The following is a 16,582-nucleotide window of genomic DNA, read 5'->3' as shown; positions in this document are numbered from 1 at the left end:
AATCTTGCAACATGTATAATAATTAAGCGACACTGATGTAATTCTCTGACTGAGGCCAGAGGTAGCTCAGACTTCCTGCTGCATATGTTACCTTTAAAAAGAACGAAGGCTTCATTCCCATACCTGACCCTGTGTTTATTTTCATTTTTGAGTGTCCAGAATCTAGACCCCCAATCTTTTCCTAGTAGTGGAGACCCAGTAGCCAGAACAGGGGGTGGATGTGGCTCAGATGCGCATTTCTATGAGCATCAAAGGTCGCGTCCAGCCAGGTCAATGGGGTCCATCTGAGTAGCTTGACACAGATGGCAAAGCATATCCACACATTTACATCTGCATTGACTAAACACTGAGAAGGCTCCTTCCACTACATGGATTCCCCTCCCTGGGTTGGGATACATATCCTCCCCCCATTTTTTTAAAAAGTCCCAGTTCAAAATGTGTGGGCAGTGGTATGTTTTGCCACTGAAAGCCTCTTTCTCATGTTCTGACCATCACATGACCGTGGGAAGATTTGAACACGCGTCTCGCAAGTTCCCAGGTTCATCGGGGGGTGGGGGGATGTACCCATGTCAATACTACTTCTCTCCAAGTGTTGGTGGAACTGACACGAATTCTTCATGGATGATCATGGAGAGGAGAGCTGTTCTGGTGGTGGCAAGCATGACTTGTCTCCTTAGCTAAGCAGGGTCTGCCCTGGTTGCATATGAAAGGGAGACTAGAAGTGTGAGCACTGTAAATTATTCCCCTCAGGGAATGGAGCCGCTCTGGGAAGAGCAGAAGATTTCAAGTTCCCTCCCTGGCTTCTTCAAGATAGGGCTGAGAGAGATTCCTGCCTGCAACCTTGGAGAAGCTGTTGCCAGACTGTGAAGACAATACTGAGCTAGACAGACCAATGGTCTGACTCAGTATATGGCAGCTTCCTATGTTCCTATGATCCACAAGATCCACATGGCAGGCGGATGCAAACATTCCCACAACCAAGTGCCGACCTGACCAGTGTAATCCCTGTAACGGGGATTTCTGAGATGTTGTTGACTACAGCTCCCATAATCCCCAGCCAGAGACCACTGCAGTTGAGAATGCTGGGAGCTGTAATCAACAACATCTGGGAATCCCTGTCAGTTTGACAACAAGGAAGAGAAGTTTAACAGCAACCCTGCCACTGATGACAAGTTGGAATCAGCGCTAAGATAGAAAGAGCAGCAAAGAAGTGGAATGCGAGGAGGTGGTGGGGAGAAGGAAGAACTACACACCACAAATGAAACTTAAAGCCTCGTGCCTGACAACACATTAGCCCTAATCCAAGTCTGAATTATTAACATCCATGGGAAGTTAATTATGGGCCAACGGTCAACTTCTCCAGTGTCCCCCATGATATATAATGCGTTTGTCTCTGGATGGCGCAGAGAACGCTGGGATATGATATCTGCCAAGTTTTGCAATAGCCACATCTGAGCATGGAATGTTATCTCCCCGCACGCCAAAAGGACCAGAAACTATTGGCATGATTTCAAGAACAGCAACCAGATGCTAATTTTATCATTTGCCACCATGCGAATTATGATCCCATGTACATGCTGTTATCATTTCAGAAAGGACCATGACTAGATCTGGACTTGAACTGTGAGAAGAAGGAAAAAATGAGCTATCTCAAGAAAGCAATCAAAGACACATTCGGTCTGGAATGCTCCTAACAGCAGGTAGCCAATATCCAAAGAACTTGGAACATTTTCACGGATGTTTGTTGTTATTACTATTATTATTTTAAATAAGACATGTGTACATACACACTGGTTAAAAATAAATAAACCATGTTCCTTCCATTCCTTTACATTGTGGGTTCATTTTGGTATCGATGACATTTTGCCCATAAACAGAGTTTGTACTGCATTTTATGTTTCCCTTCAGTTATTCTGATATTTTTGAGTGCCTGTTGGGATGCTCCAAATGGGAAAAGCAGTTACGTTGAATGAAGGTGAGATTGTAAAGAGCCATCATCTGGTCACCCATGGCAAATGCAGATCATCAAGACCAGGAGAACTGGTCTTTTCGCAGGAGGAATGAATTGTTACCTTTGCTCAGCAGGATATACCCTGGTTGGCATTTGGATGGGTGACTAGATTAGGGGATGGGGCCGTATCACATCTGCTTGCGTGCAGAAAGTCACAAATTCAATCTCTGGCAGCATAACATAAGAACATAAGAACAGCCATGCAGGATCAGGCCCAAGGCCCATCTAGTCCAACATACTCTTTCACACAGTGGCCCACCAGATGCCGCTGGAAGCCTACAGGCAGGAGTGGAGGGCATGCCCTCTCTCCTGCTCTTACGCCCCTACAACTGGTACTCAGAGGTATTCAGAACCAGGGGTCTTCCCATGAAACTGATTGCCAGGAAATCTAGGACCAACAAACGGAAGCACTTTTTCATACAACGCATTGTCAACTTGTGGAATTCTCTGCCACAAGATGTGGTGACAGCCAACAACCTGGATGGCTTTAAGAGGGATTTGGATAACTTCATGGAGGAGAGGTCTATCAACGGCTACTAGTCGGAGGGCTATAGGCCAGCACCTCCAGCCTCCAAGGCAGGATGCCTCTGAGTACCAGTTGCAGGGGAGTAACAGCAGGAGAGAGGGCATGCCCTCAACTCCTGCCTGTGACTTCCAGAATGCTGGACTAGATGGGCCTCCTTGGGCCTGATCCAGCAGGGCTGTTCTTATGTTCTAAGGGCATCCTGCCCCTGATGCTGGAGGTGGCCTATAGCCCTCCGATGAGTAGCCATTGATAGACCTCTCCTCCACGAAGTTATGCAAACCCCGCTTCAAGTCATCCAAACTAGCAGCCAACACCACATCTTGTGGCATCTCCAGGTAGGGCTGGGAGAGACTCCTGTCTGAACCCTTGGAGAGTTGCTGCCAGTCAGTGTAGATAATACTGAGCTAGATGGACCAATAGTCTGATTTGGTATGAGTGTATCCTTGTGTACAGACTCATAAAGATGGTTTAGGAGTTTTTCTACAGTATTCCCTCTATGCCCACAAGTGGATACATGCACATCTGCAAAACACTGCACAAAAGTGGCATTTTTACAGAACCACACATACAATCACTCAAAATCACTCTGTTGCAGTGTTTTAACAACACACTGGTGCACAGTGAAAGATAAAGAGGAGGGAAAGGTATGAAAGAATAGAACCACCTGGACGCTGCAGCAAACTGGGCATGTATAGTATTCTGTACAATATTTCAGAAGCATCAGGGTCCCACAAGGTTCTATGGGCTATGCTGAATCCTCTTGGGGGGCACACGCACCCCAAGTGTTCTGTGCAGTCACCAGCTGCAAAGTGTAGTTTTGTAATTAAATCCAATAGTGGACAGCCTATAATTGAACAGAGATGGCAGCCCAGAATACTGCTCTATGCCCATAAATATGATTGACTGATGTAGTTAATCCCCCTGGAAAGAATTTCAAAGAGCACACTTGCTATTTCATTAGCTCAGCTCTAAAGGCAGGAGGGGAGCCCAAAGGAACATATGTTTGCAAAGGTTTGTTTTGACACTCTGTTTAGAGAATCATTTGTTTTAGGACTTTTATCCTTTCAAAAACAAGCCCCCCCCCTTTTTTTTTTTAAAAAAAAACCTCTCTTCGTCTCTAAACAGCTAATCCCTGACACTAAACAGCAACTTTAAAAAAAAAAGAAAGAAAGACAAGAAATCACAGGGATTCCAGAAGCAAGAATGAAAGAGTAGTCCTGGCCACCCGTACTTGCTTATCCCTTGATGGTTGCAACATCAAGTGATGAGCTGCCTGTGTGAACACTGAAAGAACATCCATATCTGTTCAAAATGCAATGGGTCCCCAATGGAATGCATCCACACATCCATCTACCAGGCATCAAATGTACAGGAGTCAAGTACGGAGCATTCATGTGTGAATCAAGCCTAGTATCGACAAGGTTGGTGAGATCTGGGCAGAGAACATTAAATACTGGAATCATTGGGAGTCCCAGAGCATGATTTAAGGGCACACAATACAGCCACCTTGCTGAAGCTAAGCAGGTCTTGGTGTGGTCAGTACCTGGATGGGACACCCATGTATACCACCTTTGAGGACAGGGCTGTAGCTCAGTGGCAGAGAACCTGCTTTGCAAGCAGATGGCCCCGGGTCCAATTCCTGGAGGCATCTCCCGACAGGGCTAGGAAAGAGTCCTGCCTGAAACACTGGAGAAATCCCTACTAAACAGTATAGACAATACTGAGATGGACCACAGTCTGACTTAACCCTAGCCAGCCGCTTTTGTTTCAGTTCCTTTAGCCCAGGGGTGCACAACCCACATGACCCAACAGGCTAAAACCACCCATGACTTACTGTGTGGGGGCCAGGGTCAACGTTTAGCACATTGTTAACCGCCCAGAGATGAAAGTTTGGGGCGGTGTACCAATTTGACCAATAAATAAATAAATGATAACATTAACATTAATTATTAAATGTAAACGAAAGCATTGAAAATACTAATGAATGGAATTTATTGGCTACCCACAGCATGAGAAGAGGAGACTGCTAGCAACCCACCTTCCTTCCTTCCTTCCTGCCTGCCTGCCTGCCTGCCTGCTGTGCACTTTCAAAGCTTAACTTTGGAAGGGGGCTCACTCCCACTAGGACCATGGGGCAAAGCAGCATTTTGCACCTCATCTCGGGCACCACAAAACTTTGGGCCACCCCTGGGGGCAGAAAAATGTCCCTGGGGGCAAGATCTGGCCTTATGTTGTGAAGGCCTGCTTTAGCCACATGGTCTCTCGGCTAGCCCTCCCAGCAGTCATCTCTCCCCACACCCATAGCATAGCCCCCTCGACGTTACATGCTATGGAGTTTCTTTGGAGTCCAATCTCTGATTGGCCCCTGTGTAGCCTCAGTTTCCTCAGCAAACAAACATGCTGTTCCATCACACCAGCTCAGCCAATCAGAGCCCTGGGCAACTGAAGATTCTGTGTCATCACACCAGCTCAGCCAATCAGAGTGGGAGAAGCACAACACCATACGGAATATATAAGCTAGTTTTCTGGTTAGCAAACACTGCGTGTGGATTGGGCAGCTATTTTTTGCTCACCTCCCGAGTGACACGGCCATTGTTGTCAAAGTCATAAAGCGTGAAGGTCCATTCTTGTCTGTTGTCCTCCTCAACGGATACATCACATTGCAATTCCTAAGGAACACGCAAAGAGTAACGGATTACCAAAAGCAGAAGTTCCATTTGCAGAGAAGGCCAATTTAAAATAACACTAATGTAAACCAAGGAGCTGTCTGGGCTCTAGGGTTTGGCCAATGGCATCTGGAAGTGATTGCCATCAGTAGCAGGTATCTATATATCCACTTGCCAGTTCACCAGGGGCGAATGTCCCCAGCCCTCAGGCGAGCCGGACACCCAGCACCACACAGTCCACTCCCACTTTTGAAGATAAAAAAAACCAACAAAATCCTTTCTGAGCACTATGAGGGGGCTCCCACAGTTTCTACAACTCTCATCATCCTGATTGGTCACTATGGCGGAGGGTGATGGGAGTTGTAGTGGCCCCTCCAGAAAATGGTTTTATTTTGTTTTTAATTTTTTTTTTTTTTTAGAAAACCACCATGACTCTACCAACCAGGCCAAATTCCTCCCTCCCAATCTCCCTCATACACACACACACACACACAACCACTGGCCCTGAAGGGTTTGACCAGGGGTGTTATTTTATTTTTTATTTTTTTCATTCCAGTGGGTTGGCAATCCTAATGATCATTTGAAGCCTCTCTTCCATCTATTCTCCTGGGTAGAGGAGAGAAGGCATTCAATAGCACTCTTTGTCTAACTCCCTTGGGCTAGCGCGCTCAGAGAAACCTGAAAGGTTTTTCAACTTCATTGAGCAAGAGGGAGAAACTTTGTGAAAGACACAAAAATGTTTAGAAATATAACACGAGATGCTCCAATTTTTTTTTTTAAAATAAAGGAGGGACGCAGGGGGGAAAAAAGAATGCACAAGAAAAAACTTGGCTTAATTCAGGACAGAAAAGCTCGAGGCTCACAGCATGAGTAAGGATAAAAAAGTTGAAAGAAAGGTGGCCATTAATACAAGATGGACTCCTGGTACAAGCCCATATTCAAAAAACTCTTTCACAACACAGATTTTTTTTTTTAAAGGCGTGGTACTAATTCTGGCTACCTATTATATCTGCTGAAGTGGGCGGTTGGGAGGGATGTGTAGAGGATCTGCTTGCATGCAGAAGGTCCCAGGTTCAATCCCGGACAGCATCTTCAGGTAGGGTTGGCAAAGACTCCTTGGAGAAACCACTGCCAGACAGTGTAGACAATACTGAGCAAGATGGACCAAGGTTCTGACTCAGTAGAAGGCAGGTTCCAATGTTCCTACATTCCTAAGCAGGCCCCAATCAATAAGGTGGAGGGAGGGATTGGCCATTCCTTTCCAGACTGCCAAACTGGTTCAGCGGCCGGGTGTGTGTGTGGAGTTACCTTTAAGGATCAGGGAGGGTGCTCACCCACCCACCCCGTCATAAACCGATAAACTAAAAGCCTGACTAAACAGACATGTTTGTAGTTCCTTCTTAAAAAACATTCAGAGAAGGGGAAACTCTAATTCCATTAGGAAGCATGTTCCAGAGTCCCAGGGCAACTCTAGAAAAACCTAGAAAAGGCCCAGTTTCGAGTTGCCACCAACTGGGCAGATGGCAACCACCACCAGACACACACACCACACACCCCCACAGATGATCTTAACAGGCGGTGGGGTTGATGAGGAATGTCTAGGAGACTAATTCAGCAATAATTAGAAGGTTCATTTCTATTACCTTTTCTGAAGATTGGAAACAAAGCATTCTATGCCCAGTTATAAGGTGTAGCACATGTATTATCAATTTCTGAAAAGAGTCTAGCCAAAATAGGGGTCCACCAATGAGAATTCAGCTTATATACCTCGGGGCAGGGGGACCATGTACTCTCCGGGAGCTTTCCCAGAAGTCAGGGTTGCGATCAGCTAATTACCCAGCCGTTTCATAACACCTGGACATTCTGGTAATATATCAATATCGACATGTTGTATTGTTGGCTCACTCTGAGGACAACTAGTGGTAGTAGAAACTACAAATAGCAGGAAAATGTTTAAACCAACCCTCTGCTGGTATATATGCATCAGGTGTGGTGGTGTTATACATATGAGTACCGTTTGCTACCAGTTCCTAGAATTTTCTCTTTCTCTCTCTCTGGATTATTCTGAGACCAAGCTCCCTCCGTTGATCATTATAACAGCTAAGCTTCTTAGATCTGAATAACTGTTTATATCGGGAGTGGAATTGTATTAGTAACTGAATTGAAAAATCAGACCTATCCTCTCTTGACTCTCCTCTGGAGCTTCTTCTTGAATCGAACCAACCCTTCTTTATGTAATTCTTCTGGGTATGACCTACAGTGGTCAAACTGAGAATTTAACACATAAGAACAGCCCTGCTGGATCAGGCCCAAGGAAGCCCATCTAGTCCAACATCCTGTTTCACACAGTGGCCCACCAGATGCCACTGGGAGCCTACAGGCAGGAGTTGAAGGCACGCCCTCCCTCCTGCTGCTAGTACTCTCCTGCAACTGGTATCCAGGGGCATCCAGAGGCTGGAGGTGGTCTATAGCCCTTCACCGCTACACCACACCACTCTCCGGAAGATATTAGCTTGTGCAAATCTATCTACCTGTCTTTTCCTGCCCCCGCCCCACAAGACGCTCGCCTTCCTTCCCTTCTCTCAAGACCCACACACCACTGGAATCGGCGGGAGCAGCGACATGCGCCGTGAGGGCAATTAAAGGAAAAGTTGCGGCACGCAAGTAAAATAAACAGCTCCAAATAGTTTCGGCATGATGGGAGCTCAGAAATACCTGCTTGATCTGCTGACTTGAAACCAATTCCCTACAGCAGTTAACGGTACATTCCCCCCACCCACCCTGTCCCCTGCTGAGTTCAAAGGCAGCTTTCTCTGAGCTGTAACAAGCCCGGGCTGAAAGCTGCCAAAGTACCCGCACCCTCCACAGTAGAAATGGAGTTTTGTATTACACAAACATTTCCCAGCAACATTAAAAGTCAAGGCACACCCCTCCACCTTAGATTTAGACCTCTCTCTGTCTCGACAGTCGCATTTCGGATTCTTTTGTACCTGGTCATAAAACGAAAGCGTTTACCATTCCCTTAGCCCCTAGCTTACATGGTTGAGAAGCTTTGATTTGGAGTACAAGTGGCGCGTGGGCGCGTGAGAATACGTCCACACCTGGTTCTTGGCCGCATACTAAGGGCCATCCCCATCCTGCGTGATCTAAAACACAAGGCAGGGCTGACAAAATGAGTGTTTCACTCAGTGCATGGAATTTGGGCCAAAGGATACAGTGATTACAGCTGGCTTATCTAGGATAGGGCCCATCAAAGGCGATTTGATGCGCCCTATCAAAAGGGCCCTCCCCACAATAAGGAAATAAACGTCCATGTCTCAAGGCAGTATTCCACTGAACAACATAGGAAGCTGCCATTTACTGAGTCGGACCACTGGTCTAACTTAGTATTGTCTTCACAGACTGGCAGCGGCTCCTCCAAGGTTGCAGGCAGGAATCTCTCTCAGCCTTATCTTGGAGATGCTGCCAGGAAGGGAACTTGGAAACTTCTGCTCTTCCCCGAGGAGAATATCTTTCATTGCTCAGTTACTCAGAAGCACCAGCAGGAGAGGGACTATTGCCTTGACATCCTCCTTGTGGAGGCCTCTGGTTGGAGGCCTAAAGGGGATGGGTGTGTAGCTCAGCGGTAAATACAATACAACAATACAACAAATATTTACATACTGCTTTTCAACAAAAGTTCCCAAAGCGGTTTACAGAGATGAAAATAAATAAATACAACGGCTCCCTGTCCCCAAAGGGCTCACAATCTAAAAGAGAAACTTTAGACACCAGCAACAGCCACTGGAGGAATGCTGTGCTGGGGATGGATAGGGTCAGTTGCTCTCCCCCTGCTAAATAAAGAGAACCGCCACTTTTAAAAGGTGCCTCTTTTGTTCCCTTAGCAGGGGTAAAGCATCTGCTTTGCATGCAGGTTCTATTTCTGGCAGCATCTCCAGTTAGGGTTGGGATTGGGAAAGGAGAGCTGCTGCCAGTCAGTGTAGACAATCCTGAGCTAGATGGGCCAATGGTCTGACTCATTATAAGGCAGCGCTCTTAATTTAGGGATGGGGCCATAGATTAGTGGTAGAGCATCTGCTTTGCATGCTGAACGTAATTCTAGAGCATCCTTGGCATCTCCAGGTAGGGCTGGGAAAAGAGCCCTGTCTGACATCCTGGAGTACTTTGAGGCTCGCCTTCAACTGTGTCCCTCCCCCAGTGCAAATGCTCCAATCAACATCAGAGGTCCTGCCCTGGGTTCCATGTCCGTCTGGAGTGCAAGGACTTCTCACTGACAGGGTCAAAAAATACCCAGCATTATTGGTGGTTTGTCAGGACACCTTGCTAAAGAACTCTTTGCCCTTTTCCTCTATATCAGGCCTGCTCAACTTTGGTCCCCCAGCTGGTTTTGGACCACAACTCCCATAACCCCCTGCCACAGAGGCCAACAGCCAGGGATCATGGGAGTTGTAGGCCAACATCTACAGGAGGGCCAAAGTTGAGCAGCCCTGTTCTACATCGTCGTCCTTTGTTGAAGGAAGGACACATCACCCAGCTAAACCTGATTGGCTACATAGTAAGGCGGGCCGCTTGGTGGCTAAGAGGATAGGACAAGCATCCCCCCCTCCCGCCCACCCCAGCTTTGGGAGCTGTGCAGGCCTCCAGTTTTCAAACATCTGATAGGAAATGATTAGGGACAGAGAGGAGGGGTGATCATTTGTGAGAGCAGAGCTGGATAGGACAGCTTTTCCTCCGGCATTCAAGCGCTGAGTCGCCTTTAATGCTGAGTTGCCTCAGAGGCAAGATGTCTCTGAGTACCAGTTGCAGGGGAGCAACAGCAAGTGAGAGGGCATGCCCTCACATCTTGCCTGTGGGCTTCCCAGGCATCTGAGAATTTAGGACTGAAAAAAGAATTCAGGACTGAAAAAAGGACGTACTTTTTCACACAGTGCATAAATTACTCTATGGGATTCTCTGCCATGGGATGTCATGATGGCCACCAGCTTGGATGGGGCTTGGACACAGAGGACAGGTCTATGAATGGCTACTAGTCTGGTGGCTATAGGCCACCTCCAGCCTCAGAGGCAAGATGCCTCTAAATACCAGTTGCAGGGGAGTAACAGCAGGAGAGGGGGCATGCCCTCCCCACTTGCCTGTGGGCTTCTCAAGAGGCATCTGGTGGGCCACTATGTGGAACAGGATGCTGGACTAGATAGGCCTTGGGCCTGATCCACCCAGGCTATTCTTACGTTCTTCGGTCAGCTCCTGTCCCACAGACAATCACTCCCCCTCCTCCTACCTAACAGCTTCTTAACAGGCGATCATGTGAACAGTCTTAGTGTTATGACGTCTCCTTGTTCATGGCACGATCCCTGATTGGTTGGAATAAGCCAACCAATCTAGGAAGCAGCAGCAGTCAGAGGAAAGCAACCCATGGCATAGCGCCAAGCAGGATAGAAAAGGTTGAATACTTGCGAAATGGCTTTGGGGAACATTTCTAGCCCACCAAAGTGTGCTAGTTTCCAATATCCAGCACACCTCTGACAACATAACTGCATTCCTTGCCAAATGGCCAGGGCTCAGCGTGCCACTGATCCAGAGATAACATGCATGATGTTTTGATGGCACCAGCGTGCCTCGTTCTCCACGGAGGCAGGAGACTCTCTCGCCTGGATGACGACGTGCTTTCAGGACTTGTATTTATTAAATCCCTCTCTTTATAAGCAAAGCCAGTCGGCAGTGCACACCCTCTGGCAGTTTTACGATGTTTGTAAGTCTACGAGGAAATAGGCCATCGGCCGCGTTCCTGGCAGGACCTTTTCTTCCTCACCGCCGTCTAATCAGATGGATTTCCAGAGTGACTAGGTCAAGGTTGGATTGCTCTGGCGGCCCAGAGATGAAAGACTTTTTGCGAGCATCTTTTCCGCGAGGAAGTTGAGACGGGAAAAGGAGGACAGGCGACTCCAAAGGAAAACAAAACAAGGCACACTTACAGACACAAAAACACAATCCTGTGGCAGGAAAACAAAGCCCTGCACATGAAAGGAAGGGAAAATAAGAGTTGCAGACAAATGGGTCATGATATGTAGGGCTGGTCTGGCATGTTTTCTGATCCCCCGAGCAAGATGTTAACATTTCTCATTTCCCATCCTCCAAACCAACCCATCTTGCCCCACCCCAACCTCCCAATTCCAATAGGCAGAAACAAAGGAATACAGGAAGCTGCTTTATACGGAGTCAGATCATTGGTCCACCCAGCTCAGTATTGTCTACACTGCCTGGCAGCAGCAACAGCAACTCCTTGTTGTGTGGATAAGATGGAGGTGGAGCCTGATTTTGAGCTCCATGGAGAAAGACTGGAATAAAAATGCAATTGATTGATTGATTGATTGATTGATTGACTGAGGATTTTTCAAGACTGAGGCTCACATCCTCATTTCAATGAACCACTGCAATGTCTGGACAGGCTGGAATCCCATCAATATGCCTAGCCCCTTCAAAGGAACATACGAAGCTGCCTTATACTGAGCCCTTGGTCCATCTAGCTCAGTATTGCCTACACACCAGGGATTCTCAACGTTAGGTCCCCAGATGTTATTGGACTTCAACTCCCATAATCCTCAGCCCTTTGGTTGGGGATTGTGGGAGTTAAAGGCCAATAACATCTGGGGACCCAACGTTGAGGATCCCTGGTCTACACTGACTGGCAGCGGCTCTCCAAGGTTTCAGGCAGGAGTATCTCCTGCATCACAGGTTTGCTGCACAGAGACGAGAAGGAAGGCTTCTGATGGCCCTTCTCCAACCTCCTGGTTCCGTCTGGCCTCACCCCCAGCCTATCTGTAGTAAAGTGAATGTGAAATCAGGATTCTATGCATGTGCACTGCGACCCCGAAATCCGAGTTACAAGCTCTCATGCGAGGGAGTTTCAACTCAGCCCCAAAACACCACCCGGACCACTTGGCATAAACAGAAATACAAACACTAAATGCAGCAACAGCAACCTGATAACAGTGGACTAGCAGCAGCATACACCAGCAGCTTCAGATATGTCGGACCACACAATTAAAAAGCACAGCGAGGAGGTAACTTGCCTAGGGAGCAAGAGGTTGCCGGTTCGAATCCCCACTGGTATGTTTTTCAGACTATGGGAAACTCCTGTATTGGGCAGCAGTGAAATAGGAAGATGCTGAAAGGCATCATCTCATACTGCGTGGGAGATGGCAATGGTAAACCCTTCCTGTATTCTGCCAAAGACAACAGGGCTCTGTGGTCACTAGGAGTTGACACCAACTCGGCGGCACAACTTTACTTTACTTTAGACTCCCATAAGCTGGGTCAAATCGCTGCCGATCAAGACATCAAGGAAGGCACTGAGTGAATGGACAGGAGGAGATTATATCGCAATCAAGGTGCCACCATGGAGAAGGCCCCGTCTTTTGTTACCACCCAGCCTACCACCAGCTTTCTCCATGAAATGACTCATCTTGGCCCAATGGTGCCTTCCACTGCGGGGGCATTCTGCCCTAGACAAAAATAGAACAAAATCCTTACCTCAAATTTCAGTTGTTTCTTGGAGCTTGTACGTGCATCACTCTCCTTTTCCACTTTCTTTTCATCGCTGCAGCAGACTCCATCTGTCTTTTCTGGGGGCAAAGCCACTGTGAGAGAGACAAGGGGGTGGAAATTAAGAAGAAAGTTCTACAACAGGCCGCCTTCAGTCACCTGACATATCAGGGACCTAGTTCCAAAACCTGCATTATTCAGCAATTTCAGCATGAACCTTGGTTTTAAGCTAATTTGTGCAAAAGGATGATGATTAATCATAATTTTACATGAAGGTCTAGTGAAAGATCTAGCACAGGAGTAGGCAGTGAGGGTATTCTCACGATGTGGGGGGTGGGAACCGGGCTAAGGAAGCCCAGCCAAGCTCTGATATATTAAATATCCATAAATAAGAGACCAGGTACACGCACCTGTGAGGTACAGCCTGAACCAAACTGATTTCCTGCCCCAAACCATTAAAGGTTTTTTGATCTGACAAAATTCAAGTTTTACAAATTACAAACATTATAAACAATAAGATGGAGAGATGCCAATATTTTGATTTTTTTAACCAATATTTAATTAGAAATTCAACAGTCAGGCAATGGATAGGCTACCAGAGAGACGACTCAATAGAGAATAAATGCCCTTGGTTTTAAACACTGCAGTTTAATCTTTCTGCATATTCAAACAGATCAATTATACATTAAAGCAAAGTTTTCTAACAGGTAAAGGCTGTGCTCTGACAAATTAGATGCCCTCAAATATAAGAGTTATGAATATAGACGGGGAGGAGAGAGAAAGGGGAAACTTGTCACGTAAATGCCTTGGAAATACTTTTAATATTGTATGTAGGCAAAGATTTTCTGTTCATTTTATCCAGCACTTGGTAATTGGGTCTGTTTTCTTCAAAATCTCTCATTTGTCTTTCAACACATGGCACACTGCAATTTGCATCACTGCTCTTTCCCTCTCTAACACAAGCTTGTATACACCTATGTAAAACAATTCCCAAACCCCGGGGTAGGAAGGGCTGTAAGAATATTTTATATATTTCTGGGAGTTTCTCCTGAATATTGCAGTTGCCCTTTGGAAAACTACATTTCCCAAGGGGCACCAAGGCATTTATTTCAGGCACATGCCAGAGAAGAGAAGGAGGCTGTTCTCACAAGCAGCCAAGACAGGGCTAGGGAAGCTAAACCTAGGCTTGGCAGCCCATGGGCCCTGCCAGCAGTCACTCGGCTCCTGGTGGCTAAGAAGCCTGGTTAAGAAGCCGGGCTCTTAAATGAGGTTAACTGACCGTGTGTCAGCACTGGTTGCTTTCAGCTGATGCTGAAACTCTGACGGGCACCTGTCCATTGCTGGGGGGAATCCTCACAATGATTTCTGGGAGCCAGGACATGTCCCAACCCCAGCCATGCACCATCTGGGTGCACAATTCATATGCCCATCAACTCCACGTTGCTCATCTGTGGGGAAGGCAAGGTTCTGCTGCCTCCCCCATCACCTTCCTTCAAGCCCTCTCACTCAATCGTGAGAAAGGACTCAAGAAGCAGTTACGGCAAGGACTGTAGCTTGAGCCAATCATACTGCTAAATCCCTGGAGATAGAGTGCTTTGATTTTTTTAAAAAAATATTATTTTGGTACTGCATTCCCGGCTTGAGGCAAGCTAATTCCGTTTCAGAATACATGAAGCTGAAACCTAGCTTAACTACATGCATTAGGCTACCTGCCTCTGGGCAAAATTTCCAGTCTCTGCAAATGCGGAAAGGGCCATGACACTTAAGCGATTTATACCCATCATTCACAAAAGAGAAAGCAACAAAATGTGCTGAAAGCATCTATTAATAAAATGTGAGTGCTTGCCCAGAAGAGTTAAAACTGGCAGCTCTGTAAGCTGAGAAACACCATTGAGCGGCATACCAGAGTTCAGATATACACAATATGAAGTCCTACCCAGAGTCTTGCCAACAATATTAAAGTTGTCCAGACTAGACTGCTATCTTAAATAAGAGGGGAGCATTAATAGAATCATGTTTCCAACATCTGTGCCATTAGAAATAGGTCTGTGGACAGTATCATTTCTCTAAAAATATTCACTGGCTTTCTCTTTAGATGTTGAACTTTTTCAGAGAAGTGCATTTTGCGTGTCAAACCTTCCATCTTGCAACTGTAGAATGCCAACATTGGCTTCTCCTAAGAATAACTACAAACAGGATCCAAAGAAATATTTTAAGATGGTCCAACCATTCAAGTGTGCCCATCTTGAACAGGCTGGAGGATGGCACAAAGTTATTGTGGACACTATATACTGCCTTGCCACATGTCCTGACATGGGTCAGCCTCCTTTCAAAACAGATCCATAGGAACATAAGAAACTGCCTTATTCCAAGTCAGACCATTGGTCCATCTAGCTCAGTATTGTCTACCCAGACTGGCAGCAGCTTCTCCAAGGTTACGGGCAGGAGTCTCTTCCAGTGCTACCTGGAGATGCTTCCTCGGATTGAAGCTGGGACCTTCTGCAGGCAAAGCAGATGCTCTTCCACTGAGCTACGGACCCATCCCTTAAGGCAGGGGGCGGCAGGGTGCAGCTCTCCAGATGTTGCTGAACTACAACTCCCATCACCCCCAGCCACAATTTTTTACAGCTCGGGATGATGTCACTGTAGTTCAGTATAGTACCATCCCATACTGTACAATACAGTACCGTACCGTGCCGTATCGTAGTACCAAAACCCAGATGTCACTGTAGTTCAGTATAGTACCATACCGTACCGTGAAATACAGTACCGTGCCGTGCCATATCGTACAGTAGCAAAACCCAGATGTTACTGTAGTTCAGTAACATCTGGAAAACCATGTGTTGCTGACCCTTGCCCTAAGTGGGACTTCTGACAGTGCTCACATGTAGCCGCCCATTCAAATGCAAACCCACATGGACCCTGCTTCGCAAAGGAGGCAATGCATGCTTGCTGCGACAAGACAAGCACTCCTCCCTTCTAAGGAGAATCCTTACTAGGCTGAGATCGCCCATTCTCTGCAAGAAAGGACTTTAGACACAGAGCCTTTTGTTCCCTTACGTCTCATGTTCTGTCCATGATTGTATCTTTGGAAAACATTGCAATTGTTTCCGCACAGTGTCCCTTTTCTCCCTCTCTTTGCTATTAATTGGAAAGTATGTGCTTTGAACAGCACACTACAATGTTCCTTTTCTATTTGAAAATTGGAAATACAACAAAGAGTGGGAAATATTACATTTCAAACATTGTGAAATACGATTCCTGTATTAAAGAAAGCTAATTGGCACAAGGACACTTACAGATGTCTTTTGCCGAGGACAGCTAATTAATAACATCTACTTGCGAGAAAGACCGAGGGGGAACAAAAAACACATGTTTAAGGATGCCGCGTCTATTACTGTCAATCTGCATCCAGCCCATTACTGGGTTTCGCCAATAGCAGCAGGCAATAACTACACGGTTTAAGAATTCCATGCCCAAGCTTAGCCAACAGAAATGAGAGCGATAACACTTCTGTCAAACCTTTTGGGGAAACATAGAATTTGGTCAAGTATGATGGCCTTGTCACTTTGGAATCCTGGTCTGAACATTCCAGTGGCCATTCCAAAATAGACAATAATGACTTCTATACATCTGCTGAAGAGTCACATTTCCTTGATCAAACATTTATTCTGGTGATGTTTTAAACTTCTTTGCATCAAACCTCTCTGCATTCTCACAATATTTGAACCCCCTTTGCCATTGTCATTCTCTCAAGCAAACATGAGAACCACCATTCCAAGACTACAAAGCCCATGATGCACTGCAAAGAAGACAAACAGAGCAGCCACCTGATCT

The 16,582-nt window shown here is 46.4% G+C and overlaps 1 protein-coding gene across 4 annotated transcripts in view; it reads right to left on the bottom strand.

The window, feature by feature from the left end:
• NKD1 (NKD inhibitor of WNT signaling pathway 1) overlaps positions 1-16,582 on the bottom strand; it is a 129,561-nt gene that overhangs the window by 15,719 nt on the left and 97,260 nt on the right. For 3 of the 4 annotated variants that reach the window (XM_053271570.1, XM_053271573.1, XM_053271572.1), the window contains 2 exons: positions 12,734-12,840; positions 5,111-5,206 (listed from right to left, as the gene is read on the bottom strand). In XM_053271570.1, coding sequence (XP_053127545.1) covers positions 5,111-5,206; positions 12,734-12,840 — 203 coding nt within the window. The remainder of the gene's footprint in view (positions 1-5,110; positions 5,207-12,733; positions 12,841-16,582) is intronic. The other variant, XM_053271571.1, reaches the window with a different exon arrangement.

This window comes from Hemicordylus capensis, chromosome 9, assembly GCF_027244095.1.
Source record: "Hemicordylus capensis ecotype Gifberg chromosome 9, rHemCap1.1.pri, whole genome shotgun sequence".
Lineage (NCBI taxonomy): Eukaryota > Metazoa > Chordata > Lepidosauria > Squamata > Cordylidae > Hemicordylus > Hemicordylus capensis.
The sequence above is the reverse complement of the archived record's forward strand: the minus strand, read 5'-3'. Positions and strand labels throughout refer to the sequence as shown.